Consider the following 24,053-nt stretch of genomic DNA (forward strand, 5'->3'; position numbering starts at 1 on the left):
AGACGATCTTTGACTAGTGGTTTTGGAACAGGTGCTTTAAAACAGCACGGCACTCCCTTCATATAGAGGATCTTTGACTAGCGTTTTTGGAATAGGTGCCAAAAGCGCAGCATGTGCAAGTCATATATAGGATCTTTGATTATTTTGCAGGAAATGCTTTTGAAAAGCAGTGTTCCTGTTGTATAGAGGATCTTTGAGTACTGTGTATGCAGGAGTTGCTTTGGAAACAGAAAAGTGTCCTTGTCATAGAGAGGATCTTTGAAGTGTTTCTAACTAGGGGCCGAAAAACATCAGAGTGCTTGTATCATATAAAGGAGCTTTGTTTATTATTTTTACTGTTGCTTATCATATGAATAATATAAAAGGAAGTGATTTTGAATAGGTGCTTAAAAATAAGTATTTGTGTTGTATAAAGGATCTTTGATTGGTATTTTTGCAGGGGATGCTTTGAAACAGAAAAGTGTTGCCTACATCTAAAGGATCTTTGATTGACACCGTTTTTTTGCAGGAGATGCTTAAAAACAGCAAAGTGTGCTTCTCATAGAGACGATCTTTGACTAGTGGTTTTGGAATAGGTGCCAAAAGAGCAGAGTGTGCATGTCATATATAGGGTCCTTGATTATTTTGCAGGAAATGCTTTTGGAAAAGCAGTGTTCCTGTTGTATAGAGGATCTTTGAGTACTGTGTATGCAGGAGATGCTTTGGAAACAGAAAAGTGTCCTTGTCATAGAGAGGATCTTTGACTAGTGATTCTGTAATAGGTGCCTAAAACAGCAGAAAGCCTGTGGTATATACAGGATCTTTGATTAATGATTTAGCAGGACATGTTTAAAAACAGCAAAGTGTTAATTATCAGATTTTTTCAGGAAATGCTTAAAAACAGCAGCGCACTCCTGTCATAGAGAGGATCTTTGACGACAGTTTTTGGCATACAGTGGTGCCCAGGGGCGGATTAAGAAATTTTGGCCCCCTGGGCCTGACATGGTCTTGGCCCCTCAACCCCCCGCGCGTGTGGGCGCACACACACGCACGCACTATGCAAGAAATACTGTATACTGTGAACAGACATGCACACTGTACTGTACAGAAGAGTGCACATACTGCACACACACTATTAGGTATACCACACAGACACTGACAAGCACAGGTTTCACACAGACACAGGGGGAGGGGATAAATGGCCTAAAAATAAACATTTTTGAAAATGATTACGCCCACTTCAGTGATGGTGCATTGGGTCATTTGAGAGATATTATGTATTGGAAGTTGGTAGCTATCATGAAATAAACCCCCCAACCCACCCAAAAAACTAAATCGGACATGATTTTTGCCCCCTTTTCCTCCCTTCTATCATTAAAAATAAAATAATATCTTAGGAAAACACATTGGCATAACGGCAGCTGTGCAGCAAATTGAGGCTCAAAGTCTGTATCTATTTGTGGTTAAGCTTGAGGAGAAGGAGAAAGGTAAAATGATAACATGCATCGGAGAGCACCACAAAGAAAGGTGTAGGCCAGTTCATGGTACAAGGGCTGCATGCAGGTCAAGATAGCCCATTTCCAAGAATGCTATAGTGGCTGGACAGGCACTGGACATGTCCTGAACTCAGTGTCAGACGTGGCTGCCGAATACTTGGATGAAGTGAAGCAGCTGACAGATCTCATGCTGCCCCATCTGAAGACTGTCCTGGCCAGGCAGAGGATGGATGAGGAGACCTTCCCAATGGACCCTGTCAGTGAACAGGCTAGTAACATTGATGGCACCCCTGTGCACAACATTGGGATGGAGAGACAATGTGGCAAGGTGGACTACAAACTGAAGAAGTTGGGCACACTGAACGCAGTCAATAGGTCAATAATTTTACAGAAGAGCCAGGAGCTTCAGAGGTTTCAAGGCAGCAGCACAAGCAAAAAGGGAGGTTGAACTCAACTGGAGTAAATTCATGAAGGCAAAATTCGAGAGTAGGGCAGATGAGAAACAAGAGATGGCTCAAAGAAAGGAGAGTAAGAGACTAGACATGCTGGACACACTGAAATCTTTTGATGGCCCCTTCACGATAGTGGGGAAGTTGAAAAGTTCCTTGTGGATGAAAGTCTGCACAAGAATGCAAAGCTGCAGAGAATGAAGCTTGAGGTTCAGTTTGCCAGAGAAAGCACCAAGCTTCTGCCTAAAGTCAATCCTATCTTCACAATCCAGGTGACACTTCCCAGAAATGGCAAAAGTGCAATTCTCCAAGTCATAATGGATACTTAGAATTTTATGGTGGTGGTAAGTATTCATGAAAACAGGTAGCCTAACATTAGTGAATGGGTGAATTCTGGAAATAACCTAAAAATCTTACACAGTGCACCTTTAAGCAAGGGGTTTCTTTCGTGCTTTCAATTTTGCAAAATCATCCACCACATCATTGAAGTCCAACTCTCTTGTCAGCTCACTCTCAATTGCCATTAGAGATAACGCATTTAATCTTTTCTGAGTCATTCTTGTGCGCAGCTCATTTTTTACTCTTGACAAAAGAGAGAATGAGCGTTCTCCCTCACAGTTACTGACCGGTAGAGTGAGAAAAATCTGTAGCGCAATGTATGTATTAGGAAACGTAGGCTGTAGTCCAAAATGTATTATTGTTTTGAGCAGTCCTGAAGGGGTCCTCTCCTCATCAGTGTTGTTGAGCTGTATAAAAGATTTGAACTGTATAAGCTCCTGTCCAAGACTTTCATTGAGGTCAGATGGGTATGATTCAGTGAGAATCTTGGCCTTGTGAAGGACTGAAGCATTGGACTCTGTATCCAAAGAGAAAAGGACACTGAACAAATTGTTCAGATGTTTGTAGGCCTCCAGACGGTGATTAAGGCTTGAACTCAGTTGATCAATAGAGGCAATAAATGTCTCTATTTGAAACAGTTGCCTTCCCTCAAGCACAACATCTGGGGATGCTGATTCATCAGCAAACTTTTTACGTTTCCTCGTCCGTTCAGCCCTGTAAGATGGGGTGCCACCCAACATGTTTAAGGCTTTCTGCTCAAAATGATCAAATAGATCTCTTTGGGAGAGAACAAAGGTGCGCAGAGATTCCAGCAATCTAACTGCTGTACCAAGGTCCATGTCTGCTTTTTGAAGTTGCAGACTTGTGGCCTGAAATCTGGACAGAACAGTGTCCCAAAAGCCTGCCATGAAGGCCATCTCAAGTGAATCCAGCTTCCGCACTAGACTGTCAGCTTCAGTTCGTGTGTCTCGTTTCTCTGTGTCATCAGTGGAAATAACCTGTAGTGCTGCTTTTATTTTACTGTAGTTCTGCCACAGTGCTTTGGTAGATTCTGCACGGCAACTCCAACGCGTGTTGGATAAAGCTTTAAGTGTGAGATCTATGTTGGAATTGCCAAATACCCTGTCCCATCGGTGTGTGGATGCAGTTGTGAAGTTGTAAATAGACTGAATCAAGTCAAAATACTTAGAGACTTCATTTCCACATCTGTCAATGCTGTTGACTCCCACCAAATTCAAAGAGTGAGCTGCACATGGAATATAGTGTATTAATGGGTTGCTTTTCTTTAAGTGAGCCTGCAACCCATTATACCTCCCTGACATGTTGCTGGCATTATCATAAGCCTGCCCCCTGCAATTTGACAGCTCTAACCCTAGATTTTCCAACACAGACATGACACAGTTAGCCAAACTTTCACCTGTATGGCTAGTAATGGGCTCAAAACCCACAAAGCGTTCAACAACACTGCCCTCTTTGCTAACAAAACGGAATATGAATGTCAATTGGTCCACATGAGATAAATCTGGGGTTGAATCCACAATGATAGAGTAGTATTTGCTTGCTTGCAGTTCATCTGCTATAGCCTGTTTGGTTTTTGCACCCATCAATTCAATGAATTCCTCACAAATGGTGAAGGACAGATATGAGGTATTACCTCGACCCATCTGCCCAAACTTTCTGATGTGATCCTTTAGAAAGGGATCAAATTCAGCCAGGACCTCCAGAATACCAAGGTAGTTCCCATTGAGAGGAGACCCTAACGATTCATTTTTACCCCTAAATGCATAATTTGTCAGAGTAAGGTTGTGTAATCAAAATTTGAGAATGAGCTTTGTCAATCAATCAAGAATATTTGCATTAAGTTCTGTGATCAAAATTCAGAAACAACCTTTAATAATTGATAAAGAATATGTGAGTGAGGTTGTGTGATCCATCCAATTTGAGAATTAGCTTTGATAATAATGATTGAGAGCCTCTGGCCCTCTGTGGATCATGGCCGCGGGGCCAATTTTGCCTGGCCCCTTGGGGCCTCTGTGGGTCGTGGCCGCGGGGCCAAGTTGGCCTGGCCCCTTGGGGCCTCTGACCCTCTATGGATCGGGGCCAAGTTGGCCTGACCCCTCGGGGCCTCTGGCCCTCTATGGATCATGGCCGCGGGGCCAAGTTGGCCTGACCCCTTAGGACCTCAGGCCCTCTGTGGGTCGCGGCCGCGGGGCCAAGTTGACCTGGCCCCTTGGGGCCTCTTACCCTCTATGGATCGTGGCCGCGGGGCCAAGTTGACCTGGCCCCTTGGGGCCTCTGGCCTTCTGTGGCTCGCGGCCGCGGGGCCAAGTTGGCCTGGCCCTTTGGGGCCTCTGGCCTTCTGTGGGTCGTGGCCGCGGGGCCAAGTTGGCCTGGCCCCTTGGGGCCTCTGACCGTCTATGGATCGTGGCCGCGGGGCCAAGTTGACCTGGCCCCCTGGGGCCTCTGACCCTCTATGGATCGTGGCCGCGGGGCCAAGTTGGCCTGGCCCCTTGGGGCCTCTGACCGTCTATGGATCATGGCCGCGGGGCCATGTTGGCCTGGCCCCTTGGGGCCTCTGGCCCTCTGTGGGTCGCGGCCGCGGGGCCAAGTTGACCTGGCCCCTTGGGGCCTCTTACCCTCTATGGATCATGGCCGCGGGGCCAAGTTGGCCTGGCCCCTTGGGGCTTAAGATTATTATTTTTGCAAAAGTAGTTTTGCTTGGGTCGCGGCCGCGGGGCCAAGTTGGCCTGGCCCCTTGGGGCCTCTGGCCCCCTGGGCCTGGGCCCGGTAGGCCCGGTCATTAATCCACCTATGGTGGTGCCTAAAAACATCAGAGTGTGTGTGTCATATAAAGGCTCTTTGATTAGTATTTTTTGCATGGCATACTTAAAATCAGCAAATTGTGTCTCTTACACAAAGGATATTTGACAAGCGTTTTTCCTTTAAACCACGAGCAGACATTTTAGCCTCACAAAATAAAAGCACGCATTTATTCCAGGAAGAAAAGTGAATGCTCCCAAATTGCAGCTTTTGATTCGACTTTTTTTCCGACTGAGCCTCCATTTCTATGTAAATTTTTTTACTGCACACTTTCATCCTGCTGAATACAAATGATGACCAGGCAGGAGCAGGAGCACATTATATCATATACTATATTACATATTATCAGAGGAAAAATATTGTTTGAACATTTGGTCTAAGAGTACTTTTCATGTTTGTTTTTTTCACAATTAGTAATAATACCTGGAAGTTTGATGCGTCATATAAATAAAAAAATATATATAATTTTTTTTCAATTCAATTTGACCTGTATTTTGTAAATTTTTAAAAAAATACATAAAAATACAATGAATAATTTAATTCATTTGGAAATATTTTTTTATGAATTCAACTACATTTTTGAAAATAAAAAAGTGACATTTTTTGTATGACTAAAAAAGAAAAAAATTCTGTATAAAAAAAACAAACTGGGATGAAAAGAAAAAAAAGGTTTTGGTGAAAAACGTATGAAACATTTTTGAATAATAAAAAACAGTAAATTTTAATAATGATGATGATACATTTGAATATAGGGATGTCCGATAATGGCTTTTTGCCGATATCCGATATTGTCCAACTCTTAATTACCGATATCAACCGATACCGATATCAACCGATACCGATATATACAGTCGTGGAATTAACACATTATTATGCCTAATTTGGACAACCAGGTATGGTAAAGATAAGGTCCTTTTTTTAAAAAAATTAATAAAATAAAATAAGATAAATAAATTAAAAACATTTTCTTGAATAAAAAAGAAAGTAAAACAATATAAAAACAGTTACATAGAAACTAGTAATTAATAAAAATGAGTAAAATTAAGTGTAGTTAGTACTATTAGTGGACCAGCAGCACGCACAATCATGTGTGCTTACGGACTGTATCCCTTGCAGACTGTATTGATATATATTGATGTATAATGTAGGAACCAGAATATTAATAACAGAAAGAAACAACCCTTTTGTGTGAATGAGTGTAAATGGGGGAGGGAGGTTTTTTTGGGTTGGTGCACTAATTGTAAGTGTATCTTGTGTTTTTTAAAATTATTTAATTAAAAAAATAAAAATTAAAATAAACCGATACCGATACCGATAATTTTCGATATTACATTTTAAAGCATTTATCGGCCGATAAAATCGGCAGGCCGATATTATCGGACATCTCTATTTGAATATGTATTTTTTGTTGGATTATTTCTAATAATCAGCTACATTTATATAGGTTTTTTTGAATGGGATAAAAAAAAACATTACTGATAAATGTGTACATAATTTATGTTGATTTTAAACATATTTGGGGGAGTGAAAATTAACAGTAATAATTTTGACAAATGTTTAAATATTATTTTATATTTTTGTGAACAGGTATAAAAAAAAGTTCATAGAATGTTACTTTTGCTTGAATGAAAATGGAGGATTTGCTACTTAAAGACTTTATGTTATTATTATTTTTTTAAAAGCCAGTTTGTCTTGTTAAAGCTACATAGCTGCCTTTCTATTTGAAAAATAAAATCAAACAATTTATGGTTGAATATAAAACTGTAAAAGCTTGTTTTAGTGACAGATAGGAATAAAGACAAGAATAAATCTTCCTAAAAAAAAAAGTTAATCATATTCATCGAATTCTGTTTTTTTGTTTTTTGCTCTGAGGATTAAGGATGAGAGAGAAAAGATGAAATGATTGTTGTTGAGCGACAATCCCATCATGCACTGCAACATAAACAACATGATTATACATAATACAACTAATGTAAAATACATTAACCATTTTCTTTCATTTTTTTAAATACATTAAACGCATACCACACAGGAAGTGTAACTGCTTGGCGATATATTCATGCGTCGACTTCGTAAACAATACAGAGCAGCCTGGGCTTTGGCTAGCGATCGTGCCAAGGAGAAGCCAGAGCTTAAAGTCTCATGTTCGGGAAGTCGTGATACAAGTAATGATACAAGTAAAAAATAGTAAAAGTTGTAAAGTTACATATAATTTTTAGGTTTTTTTAAAGGATAACAGTCACAATTTTATAAGAAAATGTTCACTTTTACGGAAAAAAAAAATAACTTTATTAAATAAATTTGAAATATTACTAAGAAATCTGAATCTTATGAGAAATTATTAAAATATTACAAGATGAAAGTCAGCATATTTTTGAGGATAAATTATAATATTACAAGGAAAGGTCGCAAGTTTCCCAACAAAAAAATATATTTGTAAAAACTCCTGATTTTTTTATTTATTTTTTATTAATTTTATTAAATACATTTGAAATATCACTAAGAAATCTGAATCTCATGAGAAATTATTAAAATATTGCAAGATGAAAGTCAGCATATTTTTGAGAATAAATTATAATATTACAAGGAAAGGTCGCAAGTTTCCCAACAAAAAAAATATATTTGTAAAAACTCCTGATTTTATTTAAAAAAATAAAATAAAATTAAATAAATTTGAAATATTACTAAGAAATATGAATCTCATGAGAAATTATTAAAATATTACAAGATGAAAGTCAGCATATTTTTGAGAATAAATTATAATATTGCAAGGAAAGGTCGCAAGTTTCCCAACAAAAAAAATATATTTGTAAAAACTCCTGATTTTATTTAAAAAAAAATAATTTTATTAGATTAATTTGAAATATCACTAAGAAATCTGAACCTCATGAGAAATTATTAAAATATTACAAGATGAAAGTCAGCATATTTTTGAGAATAAATTATAATATTACAAGGAAAGGTCGCAAGTTTCCCAACAAAAAAAATATATTTGTAAAAACTCCTAATTTTATTAAAAAATAAATTTAAAAAATTATTAAATAAATTTGAAATATTACTAAGAAATCTGAATCTCATGAGAAATTATTAAAATATTACAAGATGAAAGTCAGCATATTTTTGAGAATAAATCATAATATTACAAGGAAAGGTCGCATTTTTCCCCCCCAAAAAATAAAGCATAAAGTCATCATATGAGGAAAATGTGTATTTTACAACATCAAAGCTGTGATATTTAATGAGGATAAGATTGTAATATTAAAAAGAAAAAGTCACAATTTTGTTTATTAAAAAATCCTAACTCTACAAGGATAACATCGCAATATTATGAGAATATTTCTACAGGATGAAAGATGTGGGAAATAATCTCAGGGGAAAATTTGACGACTAATTCGGTTTTTTGTTTCGTTTTTTTTTTGTTGTAAAATTCGATATCTTTAATATGACCTGGCGTGTGCACAAAACATGACGATAATTTGAAGAGGAAATATTGCAGTCGAGGAAAAGTCATAGTTTTACAAGAATAAACATTGCACTAGTAAGAGAACACAATCATAATAGTTGGAGAAAAGATTGTTGTTGTTGTTTTTTTGAAGAAAGTCACAATTTTAGTAGGAACATTTTGGTTTTGTATTTTCTCCCCAGTCTGTAAGCTAAACCAAATCGACGTCACATTATCGTTACACCGCAAACATCTCACATCCTCTGTCCTCCCAGCTCCACAATACCCCCACCACACACACACACACACACACACACACACACACACACACACACACACACACACACACACACACACTTTAAGGACCCTTCGTTCCCTAAGAGAAAGTCATTACAGGCAAGGATTACATTGATCGCTGTGATGCCCGCTGGAGACCATGCAGAAATGTATGCCAGCAGTGGACCTCATCCCTATGTGTGTGGGTGTGTGTGTGTGTGTGTGTGTGTGTGTGTGTGTGTGTGTGTGTGTGTGTGTGTGTGTGTGTGTGTGTGTGTGTGTGTGTGTGTGTGTGTGTGTGTGGGACATCATTTCATAACAAAAGTGCACGTAGTCTTGTGTTCTGTCTGTTCTGTCTGAAGTCATCGCCATGGAAACCAGTTAGTAAACACACTGTTTTTTTTACTACTGGTCACACACACACACACACACACACACACACACACACACACGCACGCACACACATCAGCCCTATCTTTATTTCCCAGTGGGGCCAGGATGTTAGCTACAAGATTGATGTGATGGCCACACCTCTTCAAGACTGATCTGCAAGTTTGTGCAGGATGAATGGATGAATTACATAACAAATAAAATAAGTCATTGCATGAATGACTCAATGAATGAATGATGGAATGAATGATTGGATGTATGGCTAAATGATGGTATGGCTTATAGAGGAATGACAGAATGGATGATTGGAGGAATGAATACATGATGGATGATTGGATGTATGGATAAATGATGGTATGGCTTATAGAGGAATGACAGAATGGATGATTGGAGGAATGAATACATGATGGATGATTGGATAAATGGGTGAAGGAATGATATAATCCATGAAAGGATAAATGATAGAATTGATGATTTTATAATTGATAGAACAGATGATTGGATAAATGGATGCTTGAATGACCAAATTGAGGATTGGATGATTGATAGAATGGGTGGCCGATAGAATGGATGATTGGATGAATGTATAAATGAAAGAATTGTAAAATGGATGATTGGATGAACGGTAGAGTGGATGATTGGAGGAATGAATACACGATGGATGATTGGATGTATGAATAAATGATGGTATGGCTTATGGAGGAATGACAGAATGGATGATTGGATGAATGAATACATGATGGATGATTGGATAAATGGGTGAAGGAATGATATAATCCATGAAAGGATAAATGATAGAATTGATGATTTTATAATTGATAGAACAGATGATTGGATAAATGGATGCTTGAATGACAAAATTGAGGATTGGATGATTGATAGAATGGGTGGCCGATAGAATGGATGATTGGATGAATGTATAAATGAAAGAATTGTAAAATGGATGATTGGATGAACGGTAGAATGGATGATTGGAGGAATGAATACACGATGGATGATTGGATGTATGGATAAATGATGGTATGGCTTATGGAGGAATGACAGAATGGATGATTGGATGAATGAATACATGATGGATGATTGGATAAATGGGTGAAGGAATGATATAATCCATGAAAGGATAAATGATAGAATTGATGATTTTATAATTGATAGAACAGATGATTGGATAAATGGATGCTTGAATGACCAAATTGAGGATTGGATGATTGATAGAATGGGTGGCCGATAGAATGGATGATTGGATGAATGTATAAATGAAAGAATTGTAAAATGGATGATTGGATGAACGGTAGAGTGGATGATTGGAGGAATGAATACACGATGGATGATTGGATGTATGAATAAATGATGGTATGGCTTATGGAGGAATGACAGAATGGATGATTGGATGAATGAATACATGATGGATGGTTGGATAAATGGGTGAAGGGATGATATAATCGATGAAAGGATAAATGATAGAATTGATGATTTTATAATTGATAGAACAGATGATTGGATAAATGGATGCTTGAATGACAAAATTGATGATTGGATAATTGATAGAATGGGTGGCCGATAGAATGGATGATTGGATGAATGTATAAATGAAAGAATTGTAAAACGGATGATTGGATGAACGGTAGAATGGATGATTGGAGGAATGAATACACGATGGATGATTGGATGTATGGATAAATGATAGTATGGATTATGGAGGAATGACAGAATGGATGATTGGATGAATGAATACATGATGGATGATTGGATAAATGGGTGAAGGAATGATATAATCCATGAAAGGATAAATGATAGAATTGATGATTTTATAATTGATAGAACAGATGATTGGATAAATGGATGCTTGAATGACCAAATTGATGATTGGATGATTGATAGAACGGGTGGCCGATAGAATGGATGATTGGATGAATGTATAAATGAAAGAATTGTAAAACGGATGATTGGATGAACGGTAGAATGGATGATTGGAGGAATGAATACACGATGGATGATTGGATGTCTGGATAAATGATAGTATGGCTTATGGAGGAATGACAGAATGGATGATTGGATGAATGAATACATGATGGATGATTGGATAAATGGGTGAAGGAATGATATAATCCATGAAAGGATAAATGATAGAATTGATGATTTTATAATTGATAGAACATATGATTGGATAAATGGATGCTTGAATGACCAAATTGAGGATTGGATGATTGATAGAATGGGTGGCCGATAGAATGGATGATTGGATGAATGTATAAATGAAAGAATTGTAAAATGGATGATTGGATGAACGGTAGAGTGGATGATCGGAGGAATGAATACACAATGGATGATTGGATGTATGGATAAATGATGGTATGGCTTATAGAGGAATGACAGAATGGATGATTGGAGGAATGAATACATGATGGATGATTGGATAAATGGGTGAAGGAATGATATAATCGATGAAAGGATAAATGATAGAATTGATGATTTTATAATTGATAGAACAGATGATTGGATAAATGGATGCTTAAATGACAAAATTGATGATTGGATGATTGATAGAATGGGTGGCCGATAGAATGGATGATTGGATGAATGTATAAAGGAAAGAATTGTAAAATGGATGATTGGATGAACAGTAGAATGGATGATTGGAGGAATGAATACACGATGGATGATTGGATGTCTGGATAAATGATGGTATGGCTTATGGAGGAATGACAGAATGGATGATTGGAGGAATGAATACATGATGGATGATTGGATAAATGGGTGAAGGAATGATATAATCCATGAAAGGATACATGATAGAATTGATGATTTTATAATTGATAGAACAGATGATTGGATAAATGGATGCTTGAATGACCAAATTGAGGATTGGATGATTGATAGAATGGGTGGCCGATAGAATGGATGATTGGATGAATGTATAAATGAAAGAATTGTAAAACGGATGATTGGATGAACGGTAGAATGGATGATTGGAGGAATGAATACACGATGGATGATTGGATGTATGGATAAATGATAGTATGGATTATGGAGGAATGACAGAATGGATGATTGGAGGAATGAATACATGATGGATGATTGGATAAACGGGTGAAGGAATGATATAATCCATGAAAGGATAAATGATAGAATTGATGATTTTATAATTGATAGAACAGATGATTGGATAAATGGATGCTTGAATGACCAAATTGATGATTGGATGATTGATAGAATGGGTGGCCGATAGAATGGATGATTGGATGAATGTATAAATGAAAGAATTGTAAAATGGATGATTGGATGAACGGTAGAATGGATGATTGGAGGAATGAATACACGATGGATGATTGGATGTATGAATAAATGATGGTGTGGCTTATGGAGGAATGACAGAATGGATGATTGGAGGAATGAATACATGATGGATGATTGGATAAATGGGTGAAGGGATGATGTAATCGATGAAAGGATAAATGATAGAATTGATGATTTTATAATTGATAGAACAGATGATTGGATAAATGGATGCTTGAATGACAAAATTGATGATTGGATGATTGATAGAATGGGTGGCCGATAGAATGGATGATTGGATGAATGTATAAATGAAAGAATTGTAAAATGGATGATTGGATGAAAGGTAGAATGGATGATTGGAGGAATGAATACACGATGGATGATTGGATGTATGGATGAATGATGGTATGGCTTATGGAGGAATGACAGAATGGATGATTGGAGGAATGAATACATGATGGATGATTGGATAAATGGGTGAAGGAATGATATAATCCATGAAAGGATAAATGATAGAATTGATGATTTTATAATTGATAGAACAGATGATTGGATAAATGGATGCTTGAATGACAAAATTGATGATTGGATGATTGATAGAATGGGTGGCCGATAGAATGGATGATTGGATGAATGTATAAAGGAAAGAATAGTAAAATGGATGATTGGATGAACGGTAGAATGGATGATTGGAGGAATTAATACACGATGGATGATTGGATGTCTGGATAAATGATGGTATGGCTTATGGAGGAATGACAGAATGGATGATTGGAGGAATGAATACATGATGGATGATTGGATAAATGGGTGAAGGAATGATATGATCCATGAAAGGATACATGATAGAATTGATGATTTTATAATTGATAGAACAGATGATTGGATAAATGGATGCTTGAATGACCAAATTGAGGATTGGATGATTGATAGAATGGGTGGCCGATAGAATGGATGATTGGATGAATGTATAAATGAAAGAATTGTAAAACGGATGATTGGATGAACGGTAGAATGGATGATTGGAGGAATGAATACACGATGGATGATTGGATGTATGAATAAATTATGGTATGGCTTATGGAGGAATGACAGAATGGATGATTGGAGGAATGAATACATGATGGATGATTGGATAAATGGGTGAAGGGATGATATAATCGATGAAAGGATAAATGATAGAATTGATGATTTTATAATTGATAGAACTGATGATTGGATAAATGGATGCTTGAATGACAAAATTGAGGATTGGATGATTGATAGAATGTGTGGCCGATAGAATGGATGATTGGATGAATGTATAAATGAAAGAATTGTAAAATGGATGATTGGATGAACGGTAGAGTGGATGATTGGAGGAATGAATACACGATGGATGATTGGATGTATGGATAAATGATGGTATGGCTTATAGAGGAATGACAGAATGGATGATTGGAGGAATGAATACATGATGGATGATTGGATAAATGGGTGAAGGAATGATATAATCCATGAAAGGATAAATGATAGAATTGATGATTTTATAATTGATAGAATAGATGATTGGATAAATGGATGCTTGAATGACCAAATTGATGATTGGATGATTGATAGAATGGGTGGCCGATAGAATGGATGATTGGATGAATGTATAAAGGAAAGAATTGTAAAATGGATGATTGGATGAACGGTAGAATGGATGATTGGAAGAATTAATACACGATGGATGATTGGATGTCTGGATAAATGATGATATGGCTTATGGAGGAATGACAGAATGGATGATTGGAGGAATGAATACATGATGGATGATTGGATAAATGGGTGCAGGAATGATATAATCCATGAAAGGATAAATGATAGAATTGATGATTTTATAATTGATAGAACAGATGATTGGATAAATGGATGCTTGAATGACCAAATTGATGATTGGATGATTGATAGAATGGGTGGCCGATAGAATGGATGATTGGATGAATGTATAAATGAAAGAATTGTAAAACGGATGATTGGATGAACGGTAGAATGGATGATTGGAGGAATGAATACACGATGGATGATTGGATGTATGAATAAATGATGGTATGGCTTATGGAGGAATGGCAGAATGGATGATTGGAGGAATGAATACATGATGGATGATTGGATAAATGGGTGAAGGAATGATATAATCGATGAAATGATAAATTATAGAATTGATGATTTTATAATTGATAGAACAGATGATTGGATAAATGGATTCTTGAATGACAAAATTGATGATTGGATGATTGATAGAATGGGTGGCCGATAGAATGGGTGATTGGATGAATGTATAAATGAAAGAATTGTAAAATGGATGATTGGGTGAATGTATAAATGAAGGAATGATAAAATGGATGATTGATAGAATTGATGATTGGATGAATGTATAAATGAATGAATACATAAACCTGGATGGATAGATGGATAGATACTTTGAACGCTAGAATGGATGATTGGATGAATGATATAATTGATGATTGAATGAATGAATGAACGAATGATAGAATGGGTGATTGGAAACATGATAGAATTGATGATTTGATGAATGTATAAATGAATGAATGACATAACTGATGATTGGATGAACCCTTGCTCCTGATGGCTGCTGGTTAGCGCCTTGCATGGCAGCTCCCGCCATCAGTGTGTGAATGTGTGTGTGAATGGGTGAATGTGGAAATACTGTCAAAGCGCTTTGAGTACCTTGAAGGTAGAAAAGCGCTATACAAGTATAACCCAATTATCATTTATGATAGAATGGATGATTGGATGGATGTATAAATGAATGAACTATACAATTGATGATTGGATGAATTATAAAATGGATGTTTGGATGGATGTATAAATGAAAGAATGATAGAATGGATGATTCGATTAATAACTGAATTATTGATAGTAAGGATGATGGAATGAATGAACGAATTATATAATGGGCGATTAGATGAATGATACAATTGCCGATTGAATTAATGAATTCATGAATGAATGATGGATTGTATTAATGAAGGAATGATAGAATTGATGATTGGATACATGATAGAATTGATGATTTGATGAATGTATAAATGAATGAATGACATAACTGATGATTGGATGAATGATAGAATGGATGATTGGATGTATGTATGTATAAATGAATGAATAATACAATTGATGATTGGATGAATGATAAAATGGATGATTGGATGGATGTATAGATGAAAGAATGATAGAATAGATGATTCGATTAATAAGTGAATGTATAGTATCGATAGTATGGAGATGAATGATAGGTCGGATAAATGGATAGATGGATGATTGATAGAATGGAGGATTGGATGAATGTATAAATGAATGATAGATTGGATGAATGATAGAATTGATGATTGGATTCATGTTTAAATGAATGAATGTGTAAACGAATGAATGATAGAGTTGATGAGAGAAAGAAAGAATGAATGAATGAATGAATGAATGAATGATAAATTGATGATTGGCTGAATGGCTGAATGAACAAGTGAATGAAAAAAAATGTATAAATGAATGAATGACAGAATGGATGATTGGATGAACGATAGAAATGATGATTTGATGAACGATAAAATGGATGATTGGATGGATGTATAAATGAAAGAATGATAGAATGGATGATTGGATGAATGACAGAATAGATAAATGGATAAACGGATGATGGCTAGAACGGAGAATTGGATAAAAGTTGAAATTAATGAATGATGGATTGGATGAATGATAGAATTGATGAGTGGATGAATGTATAAATGAATGAATGATAGATTAGATGAATGATATAATGGATGATTGGATGAATGTATAAATGAATGAATGATAGTGTGGATGAACGATAGAATTGATGATTGGATAAATGTATGAATGAATGAATGATAGAGTGGATGAATGATAGATTTGACGATTGAATGAAAGTATAGATTAATGAATAAGAGATTGGATGAATGACAGAATGGATGATGGATGAATGTATAATTGAATTAATGATAGAATGGATGAATGGTAAAACGGATGAGAGGATGAATGATGGTTGTAAGAATGATGGTGATGAAAGTGCTAATAACAGACTAAGCATTAAAGCAGCAAGCACAGAAGCAAGACGAGCTTTCCAAAAATTAATTTCCCCTTTTTTTAGTGTTTGGTTGTCTCAATGGTACTTTTTTTAAATCATTATTATATATATGTATATAAAATATTTTTATTATTATGCATTAGGTCAAATCAGGTTTTTTATATGTGCTTAAAATGTTTTTGTTAAACATCTTTAGTATTTTTATTAGATTTGGATACAATAAAAAAAATTGAATAAACATATACAGAATTTTGATACATTGTAGAAGTTGCTCCCTGCTTTTTGAAGTAACATTACATGAAGAAATTGCTATTTAGGGGGGGGAAATTATATGTTAAATATATATTTATAATTATATGATTATAATTATATATTTTTAAAAATACATTTTGAATATACACAATTTCAATACATTATAAACATTTTTATCTGCTTCACAGTTTAATTACATATGTATTTTATACATTTTTAAATAATTAGATTTGTTTTTATACATCTACATACATGTAATAATTTAATGCAAATGTTGCCTGCTTTGGAGGTCAAATTTGATGTTTTTCATGCAGAAATTGTGGTGTATTAATAATATATTTGGTACATTTAATTTGATAAATATTTATTTCAAAGTTACTTAAAAAAAATTTTTAAACTTTAAATAAAATTATTATTTTTTAATAACTGTAAAACTATACTGTGATTTCAGAGATTAGAGTTACTATAGAAGCACATTTGTCAAACAAAACAAGCTCATTAAAGCAACAAACAGGCAAGTGGCGCTCTCTGCTGGACAAAAATACGCATTGCAGTCTAAATTCAAAACGGCCAACCAATGAAAATGGATTAAAGATGGGAGGCTTGAGAACATAAAAACTTTTTATTCATATTTAGAAAAAAAAAAAAGAAAAAAAAGAAGGCTACAACGTTGCCTTAAAAAAACGAACAAAAAAAAGCTAAGACTTCCGGTCATATTCACAGGGTTGCCACGTAGTCTGATGGAGACAGCCGAGTGGGGATTGTCAGTCAACATCAATGTTGCGTAACTCACATCGCATGAGGCGCTAGTGCACCAAACGTCCGCCAGAGGGCGCCCGTTTGCTTCTTTCCCATGCATACACCCTTGACTCCTCACCTTCATCCCCCTATTCACCTCCTCTTCTTCTTCTTCTTCTTCTTCTTCTTTCAACCTTTCTCTCCACCCCCTCCGCCCCCCCTCCTTTTTTCCTAAAATCTGACCCCTCATGTCCCAGAGCGCCCCATTCCCACCTTTCCCCCCCCTCCCTCTCTAACATCTGATTGGTTCCAGACGTGCCACTGGGCTTCTTCTTGTCGACTCAACATTCCACAGCTGGAGACAGCACACACACACACACACACACACACACACACACACATGCACACACACACACCTTCTCTTCCCTTCCATGTTGGTCCCCCCTCCATCCAAAAAAAACAAAAAAAACAACTAAAAGAGCTCTAAAGCATTCCTGCAGAAAATCACTCTAATGCTCCAAAATCTGCTTTCTGGGGGGTAGTAACAAAAAAAAAAACACTAGTGGAGTTTTTTTTTGTGTATTTACATTTTGGTGTCCTGCACATTGGGGGGTCTGTGGGGGGGGGTCTCCTTTCTGGGGCAGTGGAAAAGGAAGACAAGTTTCCAAACAGAAAGAAAGAAAAGAGGTGCATAAAAATGAGGGGAGGCTTATGGGGGTTGTTTAAAAAGGGGGAAAAACTGCTGAGTCAGCTCCAGTTGGACGCCAATGCATACACGAGATGCAGTAAAAAAGTGGATAAAAGTCCAATAAAAAGTGCCAAAATGGACGATGATCATTTTATGATTTTTTTTCTTTTAAGATTCACGCTCACTTTATTTGTGGACCTTCTCCTCTTCCTCCTTCTTCTCGTTGTCAGCGAGACAGGGAGTGGACCTAAAGTGAAAGTAAAAGAGGACGTGTGAGAACTTGCATTGTTGAAGCTGCTGCGTTCTACACAGCTCTTCAATTTCTTTGTTTTTAGGGGGGGGGGCTTTAAAAGAAATAAAAAATGTCCCAAAAAAGATAAAAATGTCCAGTCTGGCGTGAGCGTTTCTACTCGGGCTGCTCGTTGAGCTCCATGTCCGACACCAGGATGTTCTTCTCCGTCTGCTCTCCTTGGCCACTGTTGGTGCGGCTGTAGCGAGCGCCATCGTAGGACCCCCGCGAGCCCAGGCCTCGCCGCCGGTACAAGTAGATGACGCCGACGATCAGCACGGCCAGCGCCACGCCCGTCACCATGACGACGATCAGCGTGGGCAGGTGGTCGGCGGCCGCTGGTCGTGTGACGGGGAAAATAGGGTCAGGGTGGTTTTGATGGCGAAAGCCGCGGGGAAAATTCATAAAAACTTACATGATTCCGACAAGGAGTCCATTGCTGCAAAGAGAAAAAGAAAATCTGAGACAGGTTCTCAATTAAATATGTCAGTGGGGCCCGAAATCTGGTCTCAAGCAGACCAAGGATAGCTGAATGGTTAAACAACAAGCTCCAAATCAAAGGGGACTGGGTTCAAACCCAATCAGATCAATCGGTAACTAGGAAAGCTTCAGCCGTTGGAGTTAATCTTGTCTATCATAGTTTACTGAGACAGGTTCTCAATTAAATATGTCAGTGGGGCCCGAAATCTTGCCTCAAGAAGACCAAGGATAGCTGAATGGTTAAACAACTAGCGCCAAATCAAAGGGGACTGGGTTCAAACCCCAGTCAGATCGATCGGTAACTAGGAAAGGTTCAACCGGTGGAGTTAATCTTGTCTATCATAGTTTACTGAGACAGGTTCTCAATTAAATATGTCATTGGGGCCCGAAATCTCTCCTGGAGAAGACCAAGGATAGCTGAGTGATTAAAGCAGCTAGGTTCCAATCAAAGCTCCAGAGTTTTGGTTCACCTCCATCATAGTTTACTAAGACAGGTCCTCGATTATATTAGTCATTGGGGCCTGGAATCTGGCGCAATCTAGACCAGGAATAGCTGAGTGGTTAACACCATTGGCCACCAAGCAAGGGGTACTGGTTTCAAAACCCAGTGAGGAGTTAGTGTTTTGTTTCACTATCATTGTGGTTTAGTGAGACAGGTTCTCAATTAAATATGTCATTAGGGCCTGAAATCCTGATTCTAGAAGACCAAGGATAGCTGAGTGGTTCAAACAGCTATCTCCCAATCAAAGGGCATTGGGTTCAAATCCGAGTCTGGTCGATTAGTAATTAGAAAAGATCCAGCGGGAGGAGTTAATCTTTTATATCATAGTTTACTGAGACAGGTTCTCAATAAATATGTCAGTGGGGCCCAAAATCTTGTCTCAAGAATACCAAGGATAGCTGAATGGTTAAACAACGAGCCCCAAATCAAAGGGGACTGTGTTCAAATCCCAGTCAGATTGATCGGTAACTAGGAAAGCTTCAGCTGTTGGAGTTAATCTTGTCTATCATATTTTACTGGGACAGGTTCTCAATTAAATATGTCATTGGGGCCTGAAATCTCCCCTGAAGAAGACCAAGGTTAGCTGAGTGATTAAAGCAGCTAGCTTCCAATTAAAGGGGACTGGGTTCAAATCCCAGTCAGTTTGATCAGTAACTTACCAAAGCTCCAGAGTTTTGGTTCACCTCCATCATAATTTACTAAGACAGGTCCTCGATTATATTAGTCAGCCAGATTCCAGGCCCCAATGACAAATATAATCGAGAACCCGTCTTAGTAAACTATGATGGAGGTGAACCAAAAACTCTGGAGCTTTGGTACGTTACTGATCAAGCTGACTAGGATTTGAATCCAGTCCTCTTTGATTGGGAGATAGCTACTTTAACCACTCAGCTATCATTGGTCTTCTTAAAGGGAGATTTCGGGCCCTAATGACATATTTAATTGAGAACCTGTCTCAGTAAACTATGATATAAAACTTGAACTCCTCCCATTGAAGCATTCCTAGTTAGCGCTCAACCTGACTTGAACCCAGTACACCTTGGTTAACAGTTATTGGTGTTAACCACTGAGCTATCATGGTCTTCTTAAGAACAGATTTTGAGCCCCAATGACATATTTAATCGTGAACCTGTCTCCGTAAACTATGATCGAGATGGAATAAAACACAAACTCTTCCCAGTGGAGTTTTGTAAGTTACCTATCAGTCCTACTGAGATTCGAACCCAGTAGCACATGTAGGCGAGGCAACAGTTTTAGCCACTCAATTATCCTGGGTCTTCTTGAGAGAAGATTCCAGGCATCAATGCCAAATATAATTAGGGACCCCTGTCTCAGTTAAACTACAATGGAGGTGAAACAAAACTGAATACCAATCCACCCAACTGGGATTCGAACCCAGATCCAATAATTGAGAGTGTGTAGTGTTAGTGCTAGTTGCTTTAGTAACATATAGTTGAAAATAAGATAATTCAATTTTTTAAAAAGTTAAATAATGATTTTATTTATGTTAACAGCCGCAATATATGTCACCTTGATGCCTCCAGCCACAGTTTTGTAAGTTACATGTCAACCCGACTGGGATTCGAACCCAGCACTCTTCGTTCCCAGTGAACAGTTTTAACCACTGATTTATCCTGGGTCTTGTGAAGAGAAGATTGTGTTCCATACACAAATGTAATCGAGGACTCCTGGCTCAATAAAGTATGATGGCGTTGGAACAAAACACTGCCAACCCCAGTGGGATTCTAACCCAGTACCCTTTCATCTGAGTCAACAGTCCTAAACACTGGGCTAACCGGACTCTTGTGAAGAGAATATTTTGTTCCATACACAAATGTAATCGAGGACATCTTGCTCAGTAAAGTATGATGGAGGTGGAACAAAATACTGTCAAACAGACTGGGATTCAAACCCAGCACCCTTCATTCCAAGTCAACAGTCTTAACCACTGAGCTATTCTGGGTGTTGTGGAGGAAGAGTGTGTCAGAGAGTGTGGGAGTGTACTTCTTGAGCAGGGCGCTAATAGTAGTAGAAAGTTAATATATGAAGGTGTTGACCGCTGAGCTCTCCTGGGTTAATAATCAAAATAGGTTAATTGTAATTGGATAATAAAAAAATGACAAAAAATAATCAAATGTTAGCTAATATATGCTACACCATCTGAACATCTCCATCTAAGCTGTGTGTAATAGCTGACAAATCACTGTATAATCTAATATATTATAATATAATATTTGTCATTATTAATGAGGCAGCACGGAGGTACAATGGTTTTAGCATTTCTGCCACAAAGCGAGAAGGTCCTGGGTTTGACTATGTGTGGATCTTGCATGTTTTCCCTATAACTTACCAAAGCTCCAGGATTTTGTTTCACCCCACCAGTCCAATGTTAGCATGCTAACATTAGCTTGCGAGCATGCCAACTTTTTTAGCTTAGTTTTGCAACCGTTTACCCCAGAGTCATATAACTTGGTATGTGAAACATGCTAACTGTTAGCATGCCAACATTAGCACACATGCTACGTGTTAGCATTGTAAAAAGCAATACCAAAATGCACTATTTGTTGGTGTACACATAGAGCGTAGCAAAAAAGATAGAAATAAGAATTTTCTAGTTTTTATTAGAAAATAATAATATTTTCTAATAAAAATATTAGATATTTTTATTAGAAAATAATCAATTAAATGTATTTAATTTAATTATTCAATAAATTAAATAATAAATTATTTAATTTATTATTATAAATTAAATAATAATTGCTTCAATTATTATTTAATAATAATTGGAGCAATTATTATTATTATGCTACACATTATATGCCTTCTATGTAGCAATAATATTATTGCTACAAATTATTTTTATAGACATAATAAGATATTACATATTCAAATTACTTATTTATTGTTGTTTAATTGTGTTTAAGAATGGACAAAATAAAGCTGCTGTCTGTTTATCGTGGATAATGATAATATCAATAAGAAACTTTATCAATATTATTTGTTTTTATAATACCACTACTACCAAATGAATATTATTTTTATTAATTACTATAATGATAATAATTATCATTGGTTGTCTTTTTATCTCTTTTTTTAACTTGTTAATATTATTATACTGTACATCTATTGCTGCATGTTATTGTGGTGCACATTATAGGATCTTACATATTTTAACTAATTTATTATTTATTTAGTTATTTAGAAAATATTATAGTGGAGTGCTTGTGTGAAGTGTACAGTTGCTACTTTTTCAGTTTGACTGTAAAAAGGAGATGAGAATGAAAATGATCACTTCCTGGTTGGTTTAACGTACTTCTTGGTCGCTTGCAGATGACGCCGTGTGTTCGATTCCTGCACGAGCCAGGCTTCCACAGTCCGCTGTTGCTCTGAATCCAGAAGCAGGAGTTTGGCGAGAGGACGGAGAAAGCGACGTCGTGAGCTTCCCAGTTGGTGTAGGACATCTCGCTTTCCTCGCTCCACACCAAACCTCGACCTGCGACCAACAAACAAAACAATTATTCACTCCGAGTGCCTTTGAGCCTCCTGGATGGGAGCAAAAAAAACAACCTTTGACGCTGATTCCCAGCCAGGCTCCGTGCGCCTGGTCGGCATAACTCTGAATGTGCTCCCACACAAACGCGTTCTCCGTCTCGTCCATGATGGAGAGAAGCTCGGCTCCCACTGGAAAAAAAGGGAGAAAGAAAAGGCGGTGAAGAGATGGTACGCCATGACATCATCCGTGCCGTCAGAAAGCGGTCCTGACCTTTCTCGCAGGAAGCGCGGGCGTCTTGTTGGAGCTTCATCCTCTGCAGGTTGAAGGCGTAGCAATGGTTCCTGAAGGACACCCACGCCCACTCGCCCACAGCACGAGGACAACTTCCTGGGTAGATCCACTGGTGGGACACCTGCTCGTCTGCTCCACAAGCAAAGCAAACTTTCTATTTCAGTACGTTGCAAACTGTCATTCCACAACTTCACCTTTAGCTACTGTACATAAATAAAATACTTATTGGTCAAAATCTTTCAATTTCCCCCATTATGGTGTCTATTTCATTGTATTTCATTCATTTTATTTTCTCCATTTATTTCACTCTATTTTGAACATTTTTGTGCTATTATTTATTTAATTACCCACTATTTATTTTATTTTGTCGATATATTTATCAATAGTTTTGCACAATTTATAAAAATGTTTTTGTTCATTTAATTAATTTTATTTTCCTAACTTTATTTTTATGTTGACCATTTATTGTACTGCATTTTGTAGTTTTTGTACTATTCTTGAATTATTTTATTTCCCCACCATTTATTTAATTTTTAGTTTTTTTCGCTATTCATTTATTTAGTTTTCCCAACATTTATTTAATTTTGCAATAACTTTGCCTATAGGTTTTCCCATTGACTAAAATGTTTATTTTGTACATTCATTTCATTATATTTTTCTAATTTTTAATTGTATTTTTACCATTGGCTTCATTCAATTTTACTCTCTCCATCTAATTAATTTTGTTCATTTGTTTCACTGTATTTTGCCGTTTTTCTGTGCT

The 24,053-nt window shown here is 36.9% G+C and overlaps 1 protein-coding gene across 2 annotated transcripts in view; it reads right to left on the reverse strand.

Annotated features, from left to right (window-relative positions):
- Positions 1-17,280: 17,280 nt before the first annotated feature.
- mrc2 (mannose receptor, C type 2) overlaps positions 17,281-24,053 on the reverse strand; it is a 109,531-nt gene continuing 102,758 nt past the window's right edge. The window contains exons 25-29 of one of the 2 annotated variants that reach the window (XM_062050073.1): positions 23,270-23,419; positions 23,074-23,187; positions 22,820-22,999; positions 18,940-18,963; positions 17,281-18,862 (exon numbers count right to left, since the gene is read on the reverse strand). In XM_062050073.1, coding sequence (XP_061906057.1) covers positions 18,642-18,862; positions 18,940-18,963; positions 22,820-22,999; positions 23,074-23,187; positions 23,270-23,419 — 689 coding nt within the window. In that variant the 3' untranslated portion in view covers positions 17,281-18,641. The remainder of the gene's footprint in view (positions 18,863-18,939; positions 18,964-22,819; positions 23,000-23,073; positions 23,188-23,269; positions 23,420-24,053) is intronic. The other variant, XM_062050072.1, reaches the window with a different exon arrangement.

The sequence above is a fragment of the Entelurus aequoreus genome, linkage group LG06 (genome assembly GCF_033978785.1).
Source record: "Entelurus aequoreus isolate RoL-2023_Sb linkage group LG06, RoL_Eaeq_v1.1, whole genome shotgun sequence".
NCBI classification, from domain to species: Eukaryota; Metazoa; Chordata; class Actinopteri; order Syngnathiformes; family Syngnathidae; genus Entelurus; species Entelurus aequoreus.